This window comes from Canis lupus, chromosome 17 (assembly GCF_011100685.1).
Source record: "Canis lupus familiaris isolate Mischka breed German Shepherd chromosome 17, alternate assembly UU_Cfam_GSD_1.0, whole genome shotgun sequence".
Classification (NCBI taxonomy): Eukaryota; Metazoa; Chordata; class Mammalia; order Carnivora; family Canidae; genus Canis; species Canis lupus.
Genome location: NC_049238.1, coordinates 8351874 through 8374673, shown reverse-complemented (window position 1 = coordinate 8374673; position 22800 = coordinate 8351874). Strand labels below are relative to the sequence as shown.

General features: G+C 52.4%; 1 protein-coding gene across 2 annotated transcripts in view; it reads right to left on the bottom strand.

Moving 5' to 3' along the window:
- Positions 1–14878, bottom strand: part of LPIN1 (lipin 1) — a 132041-nt gene extending 117163 nt beyond the window's left edge. The window contains exon 1 of one of the 2 annotated variants that reach the window (XM_038560805.1): positions 14751–14878. In XM_038560805.1, the coding sequence (XP_038416733.1) occupies positions 14751–14828 (78 nt within the window). In that variant the 5' untranslated portion in view covers positions 14829–14878. The remainder of the gene's footprint in view (positions 1–14750) is intronic. The other variant, XM_038560802.1, reaches the window with a different exon arrangement.
- Positions 14879–22800: the final 7922 nt, after the last annotated feature.

The following is a 22800-nucleotide window of genomic DNA, read 5'->3' as shown; positions in this document are numbered from 1 at the left end:
AGACACAACTTTTTAAACAGGAATCAAACCGAGCGGCTGTCTGGTTCAGAGTCAGTCTAAAATGTCCCCAGTATCACCACTAGGAAGGAGCTCTGCAGTGCGGTTATGAGGCCTGGCTCTGGACTGTGTCCCTGGGGCCTGGGAGAAAACTAGTCTAGGGTGTGTCCAGGGTGCCAGACTGAGGCTGTGTCTTTCAAATCACCCAGCCCTGAGGCTGGAGACCAGACCAGGGAGTGGGGCAGGGGTTAGAGGAAAGAAAACAACAGCAAACTTAAAAATGTAGTTGTTCAAATTGAGCCCCAAACATACAAAAACAAACCAAAAACCATCTGGAATATGGATTCCCATCAAATTCATTTCATTGAACAGCCTCACAATGGCTTTAAATAAGCATAAGGCTTAAAGATACAGGTTGAGGGATAACTTGCATGAAAAAGAGAAATTATGAAACACGAAGATATGAAAGTTAAACCAAAGCCAGTAGCTAGGACCAGTTAGAAGTCTTGGAAATAAAAAATATGGTCCATGAAATTAAGATTAAAAGGGACGGCTGGGGCAACTGGGTGGCTCAGTGGTTGAGCATCTGGCTTCAGCTCAGGTCGTGATCCCAGGGTCCTAGGATGGAGTCCCACATCGGGCTCCCTGCATGGAGCCTGCTTCTCCCTCTGCCTGTGTCTCTGCCTCTTTCTGTGTCTCTCATGAATAAATAAAGTCTTTAAAAAGGTGGGGGTACCTGGGTAGTGTGGTTGGTTAAGCTTCACACTCTTGGTTTCTGCTTAGGTCACAATCTCGGGTCCTGAGATCAGGCTCCACATTCAGCAGGGAGTCTGCTTAAGAGTCTCTCTCTCTCCCTTTGCTCCTCTCCGCAACTCACAAGCACTCTCTCTCTCTCTCTCATAACTAAATAAATCAAATAAATCTTTTAAAAAATAGGAACCAGGGGATCCCTGAGTGGCTCAGCAGTTTGGCGCCTGCCTTTGGCCCAGGGCGTGATCCTGGAGTCCTGGGATCGAGTCCCGCATCGGGCTCCCGGCATGGAGCCTGCTTCTCCCTCTGCCTGTGTCTCTGCCTCTCTCTCTCTCTGTCTATCATAAATAAATAAATAAATCTTAAAAAAAATAGGAACCAGTAAAAGAGGAAATTAAGGAATTAGAATATAGTAAGGAAAAACTCAACCAGCACCGCCCATGAAAGAGAAAAGGAAAGAGAAGAGGAGGAAGGGGATGGAGGATAGTGAGAGGCTACAGTTTGTGTCTGAGAAGGTTTCCAGAAAACAGAATAAGGAAATCACAGAAGAGAGGCTTTTAAGAGATGTCTTAAATTCTTCCAAAATTGATGAAAGACCTGAGCAATGAGTGACACTGGACTCTGAGCACAGAGAAGTACAGATAAAAATAATTCTACACACATTGTAGCGACACAGCAGAACATAGAAGGCAAAGGATAAACTTTCTAAGTCTCACAGAAGACTAGTATTTTCTCAACACCAAAGGAAAACAACTGTCAACCTAGAATTTTATGCTCAGTTAAACTTGTCAAGCAAGACACCTTCTGTATACAAAAACTAATAGAATTTACCTCTTATAAACCTGTTAAAGGAACAGTCAAGTGATGTACACCAGCAAAAGGAAAAGTGAATCCAGATGGCAGATTGGGGTACAAGAAACAGCTGGAAGCACCCATATGGATACAATAGGTTGGAAATCCTCATTATTAAAATTTTATACTGAAAAATAATTAAAGCTTTTAGGGTTCCTTTAGGGCAAAAACCAAAGCTCTGAACAAAAGTAGCAAGACGGGAGTGCGATCAGTGGTGGTTAAAGTGAGCTAAGGTCTAGGTGATGTTTGGAAGAATAAAAATAACAAATAATTTTAGGGGCACATGGGTGGCTCAGTCAGTAAAGTGACTGCCTTCAGCTCAGGTCATGACCCCCGGGTCCTGGGATGGAGTCCCACATCGGGCTTCCTGCTCAACAGGGAGTCTGCTTCTCCCTCTCCCCTCTACCCATCACTCAGTCTCTGTCTCTCTCTCTCTAATGAATAAATAAAATCTCAAAAGACATAGTAGGGTCTTGAATATTGTCTGCATATCTTAGACATACATATATACACATATATACATATAAACATATACATATATTTCTGTTCATTATATAATAATGTATAAATTATATATAAGTATATATCGCATGTTTACGTATTTATTGTATTTACATATAATATTCTACTACATATCTTCATTTATTTCTATTTATTAGATATATTTATTTTATTAGTATATATTTTATATGTTAGAGAGAGCTGATTCTGGGGAGCAACAGAGGGTCCAGCTAAGACCACCGGTTGACAATGCTCAACCTCCCACTTCCATTTACTGAGCCTCTTCTTGCACCCAAAACCTGTTAGATGCAAGGAGACCAGAGTTCTCCCCGGCACAGTTTCTGTTCCTAAGAAGTTCATGCTCCAAGAGAGAAAAACAACACTGTGAACCAATTAATACAATGAAGTAAGAAAGCACTGAGGCTGGCGGACTCAAACCACGACAGGCACGAGAGGCAGGTGGAATTCATTGGATCTCCAAAGGCAGAAGAGGAAATTGGGCTTTGGAGGAGAAGTAAGAGGAGGCACCTGCTGGAATTTGTTTCACTGCTGGCTGCAATCTCTCTAAGCTCCTCTAAGCTCCCCTGTGTGTAAACTGAGGCTAATAATCCAATGACGTGGTTCTTAGGAGGACTGATAAGACAAAAGGGAAAATGAGTCACAGGCACCCAACACATAAAAAGCACCCAGTTAACAACAATAATATTCCTGGACACTTGATCACTGTGAAAACACTTTATCTGTAAACTGAGAATAACTCATGTTTGCAAAATGCTATTATACTAGGCAGCTGCTCAGTGTTCAACATGCAAGACTTACTGTTCTCTCTCTTTCCATCTGGTGACCTCTAACCCATTGGGCATTTCTACTTGGATAAAAACCAGAAACCTGATCCCATCTTGCTTCACCATTATTTGTGAAGTGTCTATCAAATGGCTATTAATAAACTCAATTTTTGCTTAGGTCAAATCAGGGCAAGACACCAACTTGCCAAGTCCCCTTTGCCTTTACTTTGAAAGACTTTGAAATTCAAATAACCATGTCCTCAGGTAAAGGGAATTCACTGAAGAATTTCATAGGGTAGGGATGCCTGGTCGGCTCAGTGGCTGAGCATCTGCCTTTGGCTCAGGGTGTGATCCCAGGGTCCTGGGATCGAGTCCCATTGAGCTCCCCATAGGCAGCCTGCTTCTCCCTCTGCCTGTGTCTCTGCCTCTTTCTCTGTGTCTCTCATGAATAAATAAATAAATAAAATCTTCAAAAAAAATGTAATCGGGTAACGGAGGGAAAACTGAACAGTAAGTCATCAGACAGGGAGAAAAACCATGAGAGACTCTTGGCTATAGGAAATAAACCGAGGGTTGCTAGAGGGGAAGTGGGTGGGGGATGGGGTACTTGGGTGATGAGCTTTAAGAAGGGCACCTGATGTGATGAGCACTGACTGGGTATTATATGTAACTGATAAACTATTGAACACTACATCTGAAACTAATTACATACTATATGTTGGCTAATTGAATTTAAATAAAAACATAAAATAAAAGGGTAAAAAATTTTTTAAAGAATTTCAACACAACTCTCCTATTGTTGGCAGCAAATGTTTTATGTATTAACTCATTTCTCACCTGCCCCCTACTTACACAGGGCAGGGGGACGTGATCCTTGCCCAAGTGCCCCGTCCCGGGTCCCCGGTGTGACAGCGCCCTCTAGGGGGCCTTTTTGGGCCACCAGCTGACAGCAGTGTAATGCTCCCCACAAAGAGCTGCTCTTTTATGGGGTAAATGAGGAAGAAGTAGGCCTCAAGGATATGACAGGGCATGGAAACAGGGTCCTTCCAAGCCATGGCCACATGGCAAGGCTCAGTCCATCTATCTGAAGGATTCCATCTCTATTCTGAAAGAATTCCAGCCTGTGATGGGATGCCTGGGTGGCTTTGTCAGCAACTGACTCTGGATCTCAGCTCAGATCTCGATCTCATGGTCATCTTGAGTTCAAGCCCCACGTTGGGCTCCACACTAGAGATGTGGAGCCTACTTAAAAAAAAAATCCAGCCTGTGATTCCAGAGGGGTCAAGTGGGCCTCCAGGGTTTCCAAACTGCACTGTGTGGAGCCCCAGGGTGGTCATGGAGGGAGGGAGGGTGGGGCTGAGCAGGAGGCAGTTGGCCTGGGGAGAGGCCAGGGAGCTTGACATAGAAGGGCCCCCAGCTCATGATCTTTGCAGCCTGACCAGGTGCCCCATGTTTATTCCAAGTACAAGGAGGGGTCTGCAGATATTCTCATGGCTCACAAGCCTTCCAGGCGGGGGAGTGCAGGTGCTAGAAATCATGGTCAGGCCACTTCCTGAGTGAGTGGGAAGCATCACTCCCAGCTGGGGTTTCAAGGCAAGGCTGCATTTGGACAAGACCTTGACGGGTCAGCAGACCACGGGTGGTGGCGGTCCCTCCCCCAGGTTCTCTTTCAGTTGAGCGTAAACGATAAACGAAGAAATGAGGTTGGATAAACAGAGGCCTTGGGAGAAAGCTGAAGGAACGACAGGAGTAAGAGAAGGCCACAGGTGGCACACAGAGCCCCTCTGTGGAATGAATGAGGACCTCTCGGGATGAACAGATTTCACAAAGACGTCCTTCCTCCCGACGGTGCCAGCCAGCCTTGGTCCCAGAGCCCCGTGGGCTTAGGGAGCCCTGTATAGGTTGGCTCTCAGCCTGCACTTGCCCCTCAACCAGGACTCAGGCAGACCAGAGACAGCAGAATGCTGTGCAGCAGCCCTGCCTCGCCCATCATTCCCTGATGAGTGCAACCTCTCCCTGGAACGGCAGTCAGCAAGGCTGCCTTCCTTAGAGCGGGCACCCCGTGCCTGCGATTGCATGTGCAGAGGCGTGAGTAAGCTGCAGACAGCTCTGGGGGCATGGGGGCATCCTTGCTCCAAAGGGAGAGCAGCCCTGCCCAGGGCCACACGGTGAGCCTAGAACCCAGGCTCAATGCTCCTCTCCTACTGAATACAATTCTCCTCTGACTTCATCCTAGTAACAATAAACTCTTCAGAAGTTCACAGGTGAGCCCCTCCTGTCCCACCTGGCTGGGCCTGCTACAGGAGATGTCACATCCTTCTGTCCCTCCTGAGCCCCAGCCACAGACTCCTGACCAGGGACATCACAGCAGTCACGTCCCCATCATATCCAATAACATCCTGCTTCTGTGTCAGTCCTGCCTTTAAAAAAAAAAAAAAAAGGTAATTTTATTCCAAACTTTTGGTTCTTAACTGCTTAGATTTTTTTTAATCAAATCCAAGAAGGATCTCAAGCAGCTTAGAAAGAAAAAAAAAAATCAAGTAATAGAGCTGTTTGAAAACAGACCAAAAGCAGTGAAATGGAGCAGGATTTAGAATAAGGGGAGGGAACAGAGAGAATTATTCCTGAAATCTAGACTCGAGATAATCCTGCATTTGAACACTAAACAAAACTTTGCCCCCCTGGCAGCCAGGGCAAAAGGGGAAAGATGAGTTATAGGCCTCTGTGCGACAGGGGCCATATCAGTTCATCACTATAGATACATCTTCCCACCACACCCCCCAGAGGAATGTATTTATGAGGCCCCATACAGGGCAGCTGATAACAGGAGGACGGCATCTGACCCCACGGGAGCCTCAGGCACAGGCATCGTCTGGTTCACCCACCTGGGATGGGTACACTCTTTCGGGTGGGCGTGTGCTCTGCTCACAGCACCTGGGCCGTGACAGTTCACCCCAATCCTGTGCCTTTAAGTCAGACCAGCTCACCCATAAAACACACCACACAACCCTTGTCCAGCGGCCAACAGCCACCAGCCTCAAGCATTCGGGAGAGACTCATCTGGGCCAGACACTCTGGCACCAGCCTGCCTCTTTCCCAAAGTCTGTCTGTCGTCCCATTCTGGTCTTCATCTCCCACTTGGGCCTAACTAGAGAGCCACCTCCGGGCTGCTCCGGAGGCCCACCCGAGCTGCGGCTCCTCCCTCTGCAAGGGCAGCCCACCCACAATGGGCAGCAGCCCCGTGGCTGCGGACGATCACGCGGTAAGAGCTCAAGGGGGATCCGGGGGCCGTCGCGGCACTTCACTGAACACCAGACCAGGCAAAAGCTCACCATCGAATGATAAAGACTCGGGCGTGCTCACCTTGTCCTTTCGTTCATTCACTTTCCTTCCACAGATGCCAAGCACCTGCTATGTGCCAGGGGCCGGGGCAGGGGCCGGGGGCCAGCCTTGGCATAACTACAGTGAAAGTGAGCGCCTGCCAAGTTCCAAGGGGAAGCTGATGGTTGAGAATGGAAGCATCACTCCCAGCTGGGGTTTCAAGGCAAGGCTGCATTTGGACAAGACCTTGACGGGTCAGCAGACCACGGGCGGTGGCGGTCCCTCCCCCAGGTTCTCTTTCAGTTGAGCGTAAACGATAAACGAAGAAATGAGGTTGGATAAACAGAGGCCTTGGGAGAAAGCTGAAGGAACGACAGGAGTAAGAGAAGGGAAACAGAGAGAAACATCTCGAAAGAGCAACAAGACCAAGCCGTCTTCTAAACCCAAGTGCAAAGAGAAGATCCAAGTGGTATCTGAATGTATGTACTTTCCCTACATGAAAGGTCAGGAAACTAGGATTTTAGTCTTAGAAAACATGCCAAGGGCCCACGGGGAGCTCAGTCTCCCCATCTGTAAAACGAGGGGGCTGCGCGGGGTCTGGGGTTCCTAAATTCCCTATTTCAGAGATGGAAGTTACATTTTTAGCCTACACCTTCCCTGGCTTCCACTCCAGACACTTCTCACCCCAATCCTGCAACCACTGGGATTATCACAACAGCCTTTGAACTGGTCCTTCTGCTTCTGTCCCCATGAAGTCCACAGTCCAAGGCAGCCCCGAATCCTCCATGACCTCCTGTCTCATCAGGTAAAGGTCAACGCCCTTACGATGCTCGGCCCCCACCCCTGCCTTGCCCTGACTAGAGCTCCTCTTCCTCTGTTCTCTCTGCTCCAGCCACGCTGGCCTCCTTGCAGTCCCTCAAACCAGCCCAGAAGCTTGGGCCCCAGGGCCTGGACACCTACTGTGCGCTCCTCTCACTCCCTCACCTGCTTCCAGGCTTTGCCCAAGTGGCACCTTCCAAGAGGTCTGCCCTGACCTCTCCCTTAAAGCCACATCGTCCTCCCATCTTGTCACCCTCCCCCTGCTCATGTGTCCCCACAACCCCCTCTCTATCTGGTACATGTTTCACTTAATAATTTGCTCATTCCTTTCTCCTCCACCCAGAATGTCAGCTCCAGGAAGGCAGGGATGCTTGGGGTTCATCCACTGGTCCACCTCCACTGCCGAGAAGGATGCCTGCCATGGAGCAGAAACCTAATGGATATTTATTACCCGAATGAACAAAGAACGAAAAGACAGTAATCTTTTGCTATTTTTGTTTGGAGGAACCTGGGTGGTAACTGGCATAGAGTCGCCAACTTATCTTAAGAAGGAAGGAAGGAGGGGCGCTTGGGGGGGCTCAGTCAGTTGGCTCTTCGTTTCAGCTCAGGTCGTGATCTCAGGGTCGTGAGATCGAGCCCCACATCGGGCTCTGTGCTGGGCATGGAGTCTGCTTGGGATTCTCTCTCTCCCTCTCCCTCTCTCTCTCTAAAAAAAAAAAAAAAAGGAAGGAAAGTGCATCTACTATTATAAACTTTTTCATAAAAGAAAAATACTTTAATGTCCCCTAAATAGGATATGCATTCTCTCACGATGAATAATAGTCCTTCCCAAGAAAAAGTCACATCAGGAGACGTGCCACCAACATTGTTCTGCTCTCTTTTCTCCTGGAGCATCCCTGAAGACTTCGGCACCAACACCCACCCACCCCAGCTCTGCATTCCAGGGGCTCTTCCCTGAACAAAAAGAAACAATGGCCACGTGCCCCGACTGGCCCTTGCTCCAGCAGACGTGTCTGCTCACGGCAGAAGCATTCTTGGCTCTGGAGAAAGGTGGGAGTTCCAGCTCCAGAAGCCGGCTCAGATCCAGGCCCACTGCTCAGGCACCGAGGGCCAGCGTGACACCGGCCTGTGGTTCACAAACAGTACGGTCCCCACTGAGCTGTCAGTGCGTTTACGCTTTCTGCTCAGCTCCTTTGTTTTTTAGGGGTTTGTTTTGTTTTGTTAAGATTTTATTTATTTATTCACGAGAGACACACAGAGAGGCAGAGACACAGGCAGAGGGAGACGCAGGCTCCCTGCAGGAAGCCCGATGCGGGACTCGATCCTGGGACTCTGGGATCACGACCTGAGCCGAAGGCAGATGCTCAATCACTGAGCCCTCCAGGTGCCCATGCACAGGTCCTTCGAAGGCCTTTTTCATGCAGCTGCTGAGAGAAAACTAAGAAGGTGGTACAAACCCCACCCCATTTCCTCCACACAATAAGCTAGCAAAGCCACGTTGTCAGCCCAAGGATAAAGACGAAGAACATTTTGTTTCCCAAAGGTCCTTTCTCACTGGCACTTAGGGGCCCCAGGGTCTCTCCAACCCCTCTGGTCAGGGCCGGAGCTGGGTGGGGGCTCAGGGATGAGCAGAGAGGCTGAGAGCAGCTTCCTCAAGGTGGGAAGGGGCGGATGGGGGCGGGCACTGGGCACACTTGGAGGGGCAGCCCTACCCCTATGTTCCCTCCTCTACAGCACAGTCCCAAGCTTCTAATCATGGCTTGGCCTCTCTGGTTACTGGCGCAACCTGCAGGTACCCAGGAGCCACCAAGAGATGCCTCATTAGAACAAAAGATATTCCGGGGCACCTGGGTGGCCCAGTGGTTGAGCGTCTGCCTTTGGCTCAGGTTGTGATCCTGGGGTCCTGGGATCGAATTCCGCATCAGGCTCCCTGCATAGATCCTGCTTCTCCCTCTTCCTGTGTCTCTGCCTCTCTGTGTGTCTCTCATGAATAAATAAATAAATAATTTTTTTAAAAAATTTAAAAAATAAAATATCATACAAAATTAGACGCGATTCACATTACTTGATGTACATTATTTCATGTCGTTCCCAGCTCACAGCCTATCCTTTAAATTCACACCATCCATTCTTCTAGAGCATGCGCAGGGCCGAGAGCACACACAGCAGACCCCTGTTGGTTAAGCTGCATTTGCAGGAGCTCTAGTTTGCAAAGTCCTGTGACTCACATAACTCATCGGAGAGAATGAAACTGAGGGAAACTGAGTCTCTCAGCAAAGTGACCTTGTCCAAGGTCATATAGGTAGTCATTTGGAATGCTAGGCCTGCATCCTAAACTCTGAGTCTTTGGCTCCTGGGCACCTTAGCATATTGCTCCTCAGTGCATAGACATGGGCAAAAAAAAAAAAAATTCTTGTTGGCAAAGAGTAGAGCTCTCGTTATATACATACTTTTCATTTAAATGCATTCAGTTATATGTACTGTTGGCAAAATACAGAGGGAGAGAAAGAAAAATAGTAATAATTTCAAGCATTTGCACTCCAGAGGGTAATTCGCCAGAAAGGTCTCGAATAGAAAGTCTAGAGCTGCTGTTTTGCCAACTGTCCCACTTCCCGGGTGGGTCCCATGAAGCAACAGCTCACCCTCCTGATATGAGTATCATGCTCGAGCAAAGAGATCACATTGTGCCAAAAAGCCCCGATGCCAGGCTTCGCAGAAGGAATAGAAATCTGTTCCAAGGCTCCAGAAAACAGGCCCGTGTTGCATTTGATACGAGCCAATGCCGGTTACGTGCATACCAAGTGCCTCACAGCTTTTAACCCACTTAGTCTCACGAAATCCACTTTGCAGATGAAGAGTCAATCACCAGCCAGCAAGCTCGAGAGCCAGGCTGTGAACCCCAACAGGGAGTCCTCCTCCCCTAGACATCATTGCTAACGGGCCCATGGAGGGCGGCTACAGCAGACCCTCACCCTAACAGACTTGAACCACACACAGTTTCTGCCTTTTGCACTGACTTGAGATCCTAATCTTTGCACAACACACGTGGCCACCGTGCAAAGCCCCCAGCCTGCTCCAGCCCTGACCAGAAAGGCGGAAGAGCGGGGAGGCCACTGGGACCCCAGCGTGACAGTGAGCGAGGACCTCTGGGAATGAGCTGTGGGGTAGGGGACTGCTCCAAAGCCAGGCACGGGTGTGGCCTTACAGGTATGCACCGGGCAAGGTGATCATTCCATTCCAGACACTTCTGAGAGCTAAAGGGGGTGTGCTACAGAATCACATCAGGATGACAGATGCGAACCCGACTGACCCAGGCCGGCACAGCTATGCAGTCGGTGCTGTGGGGGCACCGAGACGGGACACCCTCGCTGCCCTGTGGAGCTCCCAGCCCAGTGGGAAAGAGGAGTCGGGGAAATAATACCAAACACAACAGGCAGTCAGAGTTTAAAAGCAGCGTCCAGGGCTTGTGGCCCTGCAAATCCGATTTCGTAAAGGGAAACCAATCAGTCCCCATCAGAAACACGGGGAACATGGGGTGAAAAAAATGTAGGTGGTACCCAACGCAAGGGCGGGGGGCCCAGCGAGGGCTGGCTCCGTGCAGATGTTCATCCCAACTAAGTCAGATGTTCATCCCAACTTCCCTTCACTAGTAATGGTCACCGGGGCCACGTGCAGGGCTGCACTATGTGAGGGTTGGTGGCTTTGCGGTTTGTAATGGCTCAGCCTCCAGGGCACTCAAACTGCCCTATCACCCCACCCGGAGGAGGGACAGAGGGGTGCCCGGACCCCTAGAGGAGGAGCAAAGGTGGGGGGAGGCTAGGAGGATTGCTTCCTACAGCTTTTCTCCCTGCGCCCTCCCTCATCCACGCACACCGGGTGGGAGGGTTCAGGCCCAGCTGAGGCTCCTGAGTGGGCAAGCAGGTGTTCCAGGTCAGCTGGGGCTATGTCCCCGCCACAGTCGGGGGCTTGGGCTCCAGAAGTCCCGGAAGGGACCCTGGTTGGGGGTGGGGGGCAGCTAGTGTCTGGCCTCCATCTAGGCCTCCAGTGAGCGTTGCCAAAGGAGGCCAGGCAGCAAACAGATCCAGATCGCAGGCCCAAGTCTACAGGGGCTGGAGGTGGCAGGGTGGGTCTGGGTTCCTCATGATCACCTCCCTGAAGACCCAGCTAACTGGACTGGCTCAGCAGCCCTGAACTGAAGAAAGGCACTTGGTGGGCAGCACTTGAGAACAGGGAACACAGCCAAGAGGAGGAAGGGGAGGCCACCGTTGGAGAAGCCTTGACTGCCGAGCTAAAACACCCGGATGAAGACTACACTCCGAATTCTCCTTCATCTTAGGGGTGCAGAGTCTGGATTGGAGTAGCTCCTCCTCACACTGCTTACTAAGACCAAGGATCCGAGGGTAAATGACCTGATTTCTCTTCAACGTGACATTTGCCGCCCAACCCGTAGCTACCCTTTCTCAGGTCTAGTGTCGTTACTAATGAGGGCCCCATTTACCCAGTACCTGAGAGTATTACGTGATTACGTATCATAGGCCCATTATACGGATGAGAAAAGTAAGGCTCCAGGAGATCAAAACTGTAAGCGGCAGGATTGAGGCCTGAGCGCAGGTCCCGTGGCTCCTGTACACCCCACCCCAACCCCGCCACCACCCCACATCGGGTCCCACATCCTTGGCCACCGCTTGCCTGCCTCCACAGCCTGGGTGCCTGACCAAGCTGAAGAGCACCGTGCACGCCCTTGCTAAGGAGCAATAAATTCCCAAATGGCCTGAGGAAAAAAAAAAAAAAAACCTGCCAGCTTAGCTTGAGGAGAACGCCCTGTCCTCTCCAAGCCCAGCCTTCTTTCATGCTGAGCCCTCAGTCTAGAAGGCTCCCCCACCCCACCCCATGCTCTGTTTATTGAAACCCTACCCTCCTCTCCTCCAAGGCTCGGCTCCAATGCCAGCTTCAGCCTGGCCCTGCCGGTTGGAAATCCTCCTGATGTGTGCACCCGTGAACTAGGCAGCTGGCGGGGTGCAAGCCCACCCATTCGCAGTCTGCCTTGACCCCCCGGGGGGGTAGAGCCTGGGCAGAGCCCCTCCCCCGGGGCCCCCACAGGGCCCGGAGGTCAAGCCCACAGTCCCCTGGAGTGCTTGCGGCCCATGCCACAGGTAGACGGTGCCAGGTCAACAGGTGCCTCCGAGGGCTCGCAGCTCCGTCAGCTGCCCTTCCCCAGCCCCGGGGGCGAAAGCACCCCACGATGGCTTGGGCCACTTTCCCTTCCTTCCCCGAAGCAGCCAGCCCGCCTGGGCCCCGTCCCGCTAGGCCAGCGCTGCAGAGCGAGCCTCCTCCTCAGCCTTCTCGCACGGCAGTCAACCCACCTGGGTGCCTGCCTCAACTTCCCGCTTTGCCTTCCAGGTCGGTTTTGCTGAAGCCGAGAGTCGGGCCCCACAGGTCAGATTCTTCCAGACAAGGCAGGAGCCGCGCAGACCCTGAGCCTGGGGACGGACACCCTGCACCCCCCGCCCCAGCTCATCACTCTGTGCGGCCAGGGAGGCCTCCCCGGCTCCTCCCCCGGGCAGAAAGGCACACAGTGACCCCTGCACAGTGTGGGGCTTTCAAATCAAGCACTCAGGGCTAAAGAAGTTACGGAATAAAAAGGGAAAGAGGTGGATTTGATTTCTTTCTTTTTTTTTTTAAGATTTTTTATTTATTTATTTATGAAAGACCCAGAGGAGAGAGAGAGACAGAGAGAGAGAGAGAGGCAGAGACACAGGCCGAGGGAGAAGCAGGCTCCACGCAGGGAGCCCGATGTGGGATTCGATCCCGGGACACCAGGATCACGTCCTGAGCCAAAGCAGGGGCTCAACCACTGGGCCACCCAGGGATCCCCAGGAGGTGGATTTGAGATCCTTTCTGCGGCTTAACTAGAATGGGCCTTTTAGGGAAATGAAGCATGACCTCTGTTTACAAAGTTCTCAGGCTCCGCAAGCCATGCATGATCGGCATTTTGCTGCCCTAGTTTCACCTTGCGGTATATTCTGGATCGCCTGTGATGAACACGCTTTTATAATCAGGAAAAACAGCTAATAACTGAAACAAATAAGCAGAGAACAAGAACTGTCAGAGCGTCCTCAGACCACGGCGCCTATACGGGGCCCAGGATGAGAGAACATGGCCTGTGCTGGCCCCCAGGGGACTGGCTTCCTGTCCCCACCTTCCCCCCGCCCCCCCCCCCCGCCCCAGAGCTACTGTGGGCAAGTCCCAACCTCACAGCCTGTTTGCTCGACCGTCAAATGGGAATGACAGTGTCTGCATGGGCCGCGCAAACAGAGATGCCCACAGTAGTAAGACCTGCGACCCAGGGCGGCAGGAGACGAGGGGTCCCGTGGTGGATGTGGGAGACCACGATGGGGGAGCAGGGCTGCCCTCGCAGAAGTCAGGGCTGCCCTGGGCGAGAGGGACATTCCAGGAATGGAAACAAGGCATGGCCACCTTAATCCCCAACTATTCACGAAACCAGTCTATTTCATCAGAGTGTGGGTGCCGTTGGTCTACACAGCACTCCTTCGGGGTGGCCCCATTCCTGTCCTCAGCCCACCTCTTGAGAGAGGGTCAGTGATCCACCTTGGGTAACTCTTCGGCCAGCATCTGTCCACTCGTGGATGGAAAATATTCGCCCAAGGGGCCAGCTGCAAATGGTGGCCGAGACGGGAACAGAACCCAGGCCCCCTTTCTTGGCTTAGGACCCCCACAGCATTTCAGCCTGATGACCCACAGTAAGGTCCCAGCAGGGCCTGTTGCCCCTGCAGGGGAAGGAACCACCCTGAGGATGCACGTGACCCAAGTGACAGGTGGCAGGTGCTTCGGGGAACCAGCAGCCTCATGCACGCCTCACCCTCACTCTATTTCCCCAGGAGCCAGAAAGCCCCAGCGCTCTCTGCTTCTGAGGCACATGGAAACTTCCAGCACAACCCAGCCTCGTGCAGCTAAGGACAAGAAGCAGAGCATCATGAGCGTCCCTGATACCATTTGCGGTGGGGTTTCCCACACTATCCTCACTGCAGCCAAATACCCACCCTCGGCCCCCTGCCCCGGCCTCTGGGAGAAACAGCGAGTCAGGAATTCCAACCGAAGCCACAGCCCCAGCGCCCGCTTCTGCTTGGGGGTTACCTGAGCGCCCTCTACTCCTGCTTTGGGGCTTCAGCTGAAGGGAACTACTTTTGATCCGAAGCCCTGGCATCTCGGGGGAGCTCGGAAAGGGCAGGACGGTCCCACCCCTGGCTTTGGAGCCCGCGAGGCCCACAGCACGCACATCACACCCTCTGGGACACCGTGGTTAAATGACAGCGCTGGGCAGGTCCCTTCAACGCTGGGGCCTGTCCTCCTCCCCCGCACACAGCAGGGTAGAGAACACACGTTCCCAGCCCTCTGGCTGGTGAGCAGGATGCCCTCAAGACACCCTGCGTCCCTGTCCCGAGGATGGAAGCAATCACTGTTCATTTTCCATCCAAGGCACAGAAAAAAAGCTTTTAAATTCTTGAGTCAGTTCTAAAACCTCCTCGATAAACGCAGTCTCCACGTCACCGGAGCCCCTGGGGAGCAGCGGGTCCCACCTCTTGGAGAAATGTGAATGTCCCAATCCCGAGTGAGCGCCTCTGGGCACCACGGTCCCGGGGCGCGGCCCCACCAGGGCTCCCAGCGGGGGGTGCAGCGCGCAGATGGCCAAGCCCGGGCCCTTACCCACGACCAAGGCGAATCCGGGCGGCTCTTGCCCTGCGGGGCCTCCCAGGTGGACCCCCCACGGTCCTGCTCCTCCATGGCCCGGCCCGCGGGATGCCGGCTGTGTCCTCTCGCCCAGCTCGGGAGAGCAGTGTCCCAACGCGGCTGATTTCTGTCCGGAGCTGGGAGGCTGGGGATGGGAGGGGGCAGGGGACAGAGCCCAGCGCAAGCAGCTTCCCTTTACAGCCAGGAGCCCGGCCAAGTCACAAGGCTCAGGAAAAGAGCAGAGTGTTGAATTGCAAATCCTTTCCCACCTGGGGACTGGCTAGCAAACAACCGGAGACACCTCTCCTTTCCTGAAGGCTGCAGGGATTCCAGCGCCGGTGGAAGAGGGGTGGGAGCCATGACCCCTGCTGGCGGCTACCTGCACCCTCTTCTCCCTGCCCCCCTACCCTGTCCGGTAGACCAACTTCCCCAGGGCTCACAGCTCTAAAGGGCAGAGGTGGGGGGCTGACGGGGGCAGGTATTGGAAGAGACCATCCCCTGTGCTGCCTGTGGGACCCTGGGACCTGCCGTGCTGGGGTGCAGGAGGGACCTCTTCACATGCCCCTCCACCACCGGTGCCCAACCCCACCCCGGGGGGATCCTCTCTGTTCCTCCAGCCCTGTCCCTCTGAGTTGCGCGGGGAGTCAAGAAGTCTGGGTTCCCAGAACCTCCCCCTCGAGGCCACCATGGTCCCCTCTATCCCATGCAGCAGCAGCAGGTACCACAACAGCTCGCCCATTTCAAATCCTGCCCTCCCCGCCTGCACCACCCCCCCCCCCCGCGAAGCTAAGTACACCAACCACATCCTGGTATAACTTGTACACAGCCACCCTACAGGGTTTCAGACACAGAATAGGATGAAGGATGCCCTTGGGTCACAAAGCAGGAAGTGGACGAGCAGGGCCAGGCCGACTTCACATACGGTGCTGGACACAATGTACTTTTAATCCTACAGGAGCCCCGGATTTGTGGTGATGGGCTGGGCTGGCGTGAGCCCCGGGTTTCAGGGATTTCGAGGGACCTGCAGCAGGCTGGGTGGTGGGAGGGCAGGCACACAACGGAGGCAGTTCCTGGGCAAGCCTGGGGGGGGAGGGCACTCTGCGGGAGCAGGTGCGGGGGCTTCCACCGGCTTTGACAAGGACTTCAAGATCCACCCAGAGGGGGTGGGCGGCCCCCTGAGAACAAAACACAGCGGGCAAAGGGGGCCGGGCTTTAGAGTAGCGATGAGTCAGGCTCCCTGAGTCAACTCTTACCCCAGAGGACTCCCCACTCGGGGCTCTGCTCCTTCTTGTGTCCCTGCAACGGGTGACGGTGACGGCTGACCCTGACGCTAAGGCCACCCATCTCCTGACGCGTTTCAGCTCCACTTCTGCAGTTCCTCCCTGGCCAAGCCTTCTCTGGTTTCACTCCTCGAGGCTCTTTCCCCTTCCCTCCAGAGAGGACCCGGACCCAGAGCCCGAGCCCCCTGTGCTCGTAGGGACACTGAAGGGAGAACTCAGGAAGACTGTGTCCCATCTAATGCAAGGGGTGAAAGTGCCCCTCCCTTACAGGTCTGGGGGCAGTGGCTTCCCCAGGTGCTACATCTGGGGAGGAGCGGGGGGGGGGGGGGACTCAATCCCAGGTCCCCTGCAACCAGGTCACCGTGGTCCTGGCCACACCGGTGCCCCTGGCTCTGCTCACCTGGAGATGCACCCAGCCTCAGAGCTGTGTGCCTCCGCCACCACCTCCCAGAGTCTGAACACCCCAAAAATCGTGAACTATAAGGGAGAAAATGACACTTGAAAACACTTCTACTGAGCTGGGTCACCACCACTCCTACTATTTTTAATTCATCCTGTCAAGATATTTTAAGAACCTCATGACCGACGAGCGATAAAATTGTGAGTAATTATACCTGGTCGTGTTTAGGGTGCAGCCCAAAACCCGATAGAGGTCCAGCACCGCATAGACAGAAGTCACTCTGAACACCGCAGACCGGTGTCACTGCACCGACTGGGAGGACGCAGCCCCGTGGCCACTCGGGGAGGCACGAGCCAGGGCGGGATCCTCGGAGCTCTGCGCCCAGGCCGTCTCACGTCCCGGCTGTTGGCAGCGCGTGTTGGCTGCCGCGGATCCAGCGACGCGTGTCTTGCTCGACGTCAGGCCGCCGAGAGCCAGCACCGGTTTGGCTGGTACGCCCAGGAGCGGGGACATGAGCGCTGACAGGGCTCCCAGAAGCCGTGTGTGACGCATAGACCTCCCGATCTGAGTCACACAGACCTGGGCTCTGGCTCTGACCCTGCCCTTAGGGGTGGAAGCAGTTCTGACTCAGGACAATTCCCTCGGCCTCTAAGAGCCTTTGTTTCCTTATCTGGGAAACACAGGGGTAAAAATAGAGTCTCTCCTTTATTGGATTGTTGTGGGGACACTTGAGGCCATGTGCGGAGAGCCCTGGACACGATGCCTACCTAGCGTGGGTCAGACTCTCAACGAGAAGTAGCAACTATTAATTCTCACAATAACTTGGAAGTTGGCCTTAATAGGTCCATCTTACAGATGAAGAGACTGAGCCCGTGTTTACTGGGGTTTCAGGCAGCTGCTGACTCTCCGTCATTTCCTGCACTACAGCTCCTGAGACCCCATCAGTGCCCCCAAGGGCCGTGGCCAGACTGAATTTCCCCTGAGCTACCTCCCTGGCTGTGTGTCCCCCCCACCCCCAACACCGACGCTGCTGGACCAGGGTCTGCGAGCCACCTGTTAACCCCCTGAAGGACACTGTGGATTTTCCCATTCCCATTCTCCCTTAGCTCAAGCTCTGACCTCTTCCTGGAGTGCCCCTCCCCTCCTCTCTTCCTTTTCAAATTTGTCCGCCTCCTGGGCCCATGTCAGACCTCCTTCCTCCACGGAGCCTGCCTGGATCTGTCCACCGCATAATGAGTCTCCCATCCTTTAACGTGTGAGGAAAAGGATGGGAGTGAAACGGACATTTCTGAACTCCTTCCACGAGCCTGGTGTTTTCTTAGACATGCCATCTCTAATGATCAAGGTTTGCTTTTTCCCAAAAGACGAAACAGGCTCAGGGAGGCTCGCCTGGCCAGGAAGAAGTGGAGAGAGTCCTCCTCATCCAACATGTAGAGTGGGCCAGGGAGGTGACCTACCTGGGAGTCCAGGTCACATCATCCCAATTACTGTGGGGACCCCTCTGGACAGGCCTTACTCCTCTTTGGCTCCAATAGTCCTTCACACAGGAGCAAGGACACGGCATGGGGGAAAAAAAACACATCAGGTGGTTTTTTTTTCAATAATAATAATAACAAACTTAATTTTCAATATTTTGAATAATAATTTTCAATAATAATAATAATAATAAACTTAATTTTTCTAGAGTAGTTTAGGTTGATCTACAAAGCGGATCTGAAAGTACAGGGAGTTCTCATATACTCTGTTCCCACATATGCACACCTTCCCCACGATCATCATCCTCGCACCAGATTAGCACATTTGTTACACCCGATGAACTTTCATGCCTTTTTCTGGCCTGATAGTTCATTTCTTTTTTAGTGCTGACCGCTATTCCACTGTCTGGATGCACCACAGCTGGTTCATCCATTCACCTACAGAAGAATATCTGAGTTGCTTCCAAGGTTTGGCAATTATGAATACAGCTGCTATAAGCCCCTGTCCGCACATAGGGTTTGTGTATTGGCATCAGCTTCCAACTCTTTCAGATAAAGACCAAGGAGCACAATTTCTGGATTGCATGAGAAGAGTATGTTTAGTTTTGTAAGAAATCGCCAAACTCCAGAGTGGTTGCACCGTTCTGCATTCCCGCCAGCAGTGAGTGAGCGGTCCTGTTGCTCCCCGTCCCCGCCAGCACGTCCACATCTTCACCATCCTAATAGCTACACCATGGTACCTCGTGGTTGTTTTAATTTCTATGATGCCTTATGATGTGGAGTATCTTTTCATGTTTATTGGCCACCTGTGTATCTTCTTTGCTGAGGTGCACGCAAAGATCTTTGGCCCATTTTTTAACCGAGTTGTCGGTTTTCTTACAGTTAAGCGTGAAGAGTTCTGTGGGTATTTTGGATAAGAGTACATGTCATGTACATACACTAGATCTGTCAAGGTCCTGGTAGAAAACAGACAGGCCACTCCAGATGAGTCCTTAAGGAAGCCTATTAAAGAGACTGTTGACAGGATATGGGCAGAGTTGAGGAAGACCGTCAGGGAGCAGTGACAAGACCAGCACCAGCCAGAGGAGGGGCCAAGATCAGCGTGGCCTGGGGGAAAGGACAGTGGGCAGCGGCCTGAGCCCAGGTGTCAGATGCAGGGCATCAGCCTCCAAAGGTGTCTACATCCTAATCTCCAGAACCTGTGTCTATGTCACGTCCTGGAGGTCTGGTTACACAGCAAAGGGAAATTAAGGCAACAGTGGAATTAGGGTTGCTGGTTGGCTGGGCTTAAAATGGGGAGACCGCTCTGGATTATCTCCAAACAATAACCTGAATAATCACCCCAGACCCTCCTCTGCTTTGCCCCTGTAGAGCTTGGAGCACGCCTGTCACCAATGCCTGTCACCGCAGTCTCTGTCCTTGCTGTGTGCAATAGGTGGGCCTGATATAATCACGGGATCTTTAAAAGAAGAGTGGGGAGGCAGGAGAGAAGCAGAAATGGCAGCATGGGAGCAGTTTGGCACCACACTGCTGACTTTGAGAAGGAGGAGACTGCAAGTCAGTGATGCTGGCAGCCTGCAGAAACCAGAAGGCAAGGACACAGGTTCTCCACTAGGGCTTCCAGAAGGAACACACCCTGCCAACACCTTGATGTCAGCCCCACCAGGCCTGTACTTCTGTTCTACTGAACTGTAAGGTAATTAATTTGCATCATCTGAAGCCACTCAGTCTGCTGTCATGTATTACAGCAGACATCAAAGAGTAGTACATGAAATAGCCGGAGGAGACCCCCTCCTCCCCACTGCAGGACCTCTGGTTGAGGATGCCAAGGGTGTGGGCCAGTCCATGGTAATCCAGTGGGGAGGAAGCGAAAAGAACAATACCTTGAACCCTCTCCTCCCACTTTCTCATTGTCCACCATGGGATGAACCCATGTGGAAGCCAGAGAACTCAGGGCAGAGTGGGGAAGGATGAAGACGAGATACGGAAAGGCATAATAAAGGGAAGATGTGTGTGTGTGTGTGCGTGTGTGTGTGCATGCACATGCCTCTCTCTCTCTCTCTCTCACACACACACACACACACACTCATTGCCGTGAAGCTAAACTCTGTTTCTCTAAGTCAGAAAATCCTACCATGACTCAATCCTGGAGTGAGGGAAACAGGAATTAACTCTTTTTCTTAGGGCTCAAGTAGCAAATAATCTCTCCAGGTCATCGGTTGGCATCAGGATCAAGAGCTGCATAGGGATTGGAAGCTGTATTAGTGCAACAAAGTACCACAAACTGGGAGCCTCAAACCAAAGAGATTTGGTTTCTCATAGTTCTGGAGGCTGGAAGTCCAAGATTAAGGTGTCAGCTGGTCTGGCTCCTGCTGAGAACTCTCTTCCTGGCTGGCAGACAGTTTCCTCCCCACCGTGTCCTCAGATGGCAGAGAGAGAGCGGGCTCTCTGGACCTCTGACAGTAAGGACACTAATCCTGTGGGATCAGGGCCCCACCCTTCTGACCTCTCTCATTTAACCCTAATTACTTCCTTACTCCGAATACAGTCACACTAGGGCATAGGCTTCAGCATATGAACTGAGGGAAGGGGGACACAGAGCAGTCCGCAGCTGAAGCCCTTTGGACTGTATCTTGCGTGTAAACGGCAAGAAGGTCCGATGCCCAGGCACACAAAGCAAGCAAAGGGTCTTGGCCTCAGAGACCCCCTGGCCTGGCCAGGAAGCCTCCTTAATACCTTACATGATTGACCACACAGCCCCAAACAGCATCTCTCCATCTCTGTGCTGGACTCAGAACCACTGCCTGTCTACAGATGCTCATGCCTGGTGGATCCCCTTAGCACTGCGTGGCCCTGAATTATATGCTGCATAATTAGAGGTGGAATAATTTAGCCTGGTCTGTGGTTAAACAGGAGAGCCAAGATTTTGATTCCAATGTACACAGTGGAGGACTTCAGGGATCAGAGTTTTCCAATACAGACTGAAATTAGTTTTAACACAAGTGATGTTTCGTTTTTATTCAGTCAGGGTTCACATGGGTATGGAGGAAGCAAGCTCTATGCCCAGAGCATCCACACACGGATACACTCTCTGAGAAGAGTTTCAGGTTAGGAGGACCACCAATGAGAGCTTCAAACAGAGGGCACATCGGCCACTCTGCTGTGGTCCCCTGAATGAAGATAGGAATTGTGTGAGCCCTCTGACGTGGCCACAGGGGGAACACACGGGGTGGGTCAACGGTGCTGATTCTCCCTCTACTTCCACAGTAACTGCACTTTGCAGTCTGCCTCTGACCTGGCTGGAGAGGCTCATCCACAGAAGACACAGAGGAAGTTCTCTTTCTGTGTGACAGAGGTTGCTAAACCTAGAGCTGTCCTAAAAAGGCAACAATACCTCCACATCTTTGACACTCCCTGGGAAAGACACTCCCACTAGAGCCACAAGTGAAAAACCGGGAACTCTTCCCTTTGTCTTTAAGCTTCCCTACCCTGTAGGAGTTAAAAGATTAACTCTTGTAGTGACAGCAGGGCAGGGGGCAGGGAGCCTCCAGTCCTGAAGACTCCTACCTGCTCAGCGCCCTAACACAAAGGAGTAAGAGACTGATCGCTCGCCTGAGACACACAGCCAGTGACTAGCAGAGCTGAGATGCATTATCCACCTCTCCTGATCCCAAGCCCTGTGTCCTCTCCACCGTTCCAGCCTAGACCTTGGGAGACTGAGTACTTCCAAAGGCAAGCAGGAACTTGCCTTTTTCTGGATCCTACAGGCCTTATTGAGCTACACGAAACCCAGTGAAGAGTTAAAAACCTATTAATACAGGTTTTTTGGCTTCAAAGAAAACTGGTCTACCATTCATACGTATGGAATCTTTGTTGTGGACTGTATTATGTCCCCCCAAAATCCATCTGTTGAAATCTTAGCCCACAAGGTGACTGTATGATTGCATATCTGGACGGAAGATCAAACTATCACTGGAGCACAGCAACTTTGCCAAAGACAAAAAAAAAAAAAAAAAAAAAAAAAAAAAAAAAAAAAAACAGAGGAAACCTCGGTTTGGCTCCAGTTAAGTATCAGGGGTTCTAAGTGTGAGATACTTTTTATCTCTAAAGTTCTGGCATTTACAAAGGCTAAATAAAGAAAGGGACTAATGAAAGGTCTTAAGACATATTAACACACTTTTTTTTCCCCCTTGCTCACCCTGCTCCATGGGAATGACATCCTAAAAGCCTGGGAAAGCCTGATGCCCTGAGGACACATCTATCAGTGACAAAAGAATCCCTGGAGGATGTCAGTGTGGTGCTCAAACAGCCATTTAGCAAGAAGAGTAACAGCTGCAAAGTGCCAAAGCTTTGGCAAGTCCTTGACCAGCTGTCTCTGGAACGACCCGCACAGCCGCACAGCCCAAGCAGGCCGGGCGCTCGGTGCCCGCAGGATGCCTACTTACACTTCAGGTCTGGAGCTTTCTCACAGTTTGGCTCATTCAATCTTCACGGACATTCTGTAAGGTAGATAATATATATTTTTAAATGCAGAAAGGGGTAGAGAGGTCAAAACACTTGCGCCGGCTCACAGGGCTGGTAAGTGAGGCCCAGCCCTTGGGGATCCCCTTGCACCCAGCACCGGCTTCCCTGGGTTGAACCCAACGGAGAAATGCAAAGGCAGCGAGCGCACAGGCCTCGGTGGCCTCGGTCCCCGGCTCGCCAGGCCAGGCGCGGCTGCTCAGGGGCCCCCTTCGGGGGAGGGCGGGTCCTCCTCCCGTCCCGGAGCCTCGCGGAGAGGAGGAGGCGCTCGCTCTCCTCCCCGGGCAGCCCGCCCAGTCTCGGCGGCGCAGTGAGAGAGGGAGGGAGCGCCGGGCGGGCGCGGGCGCGGG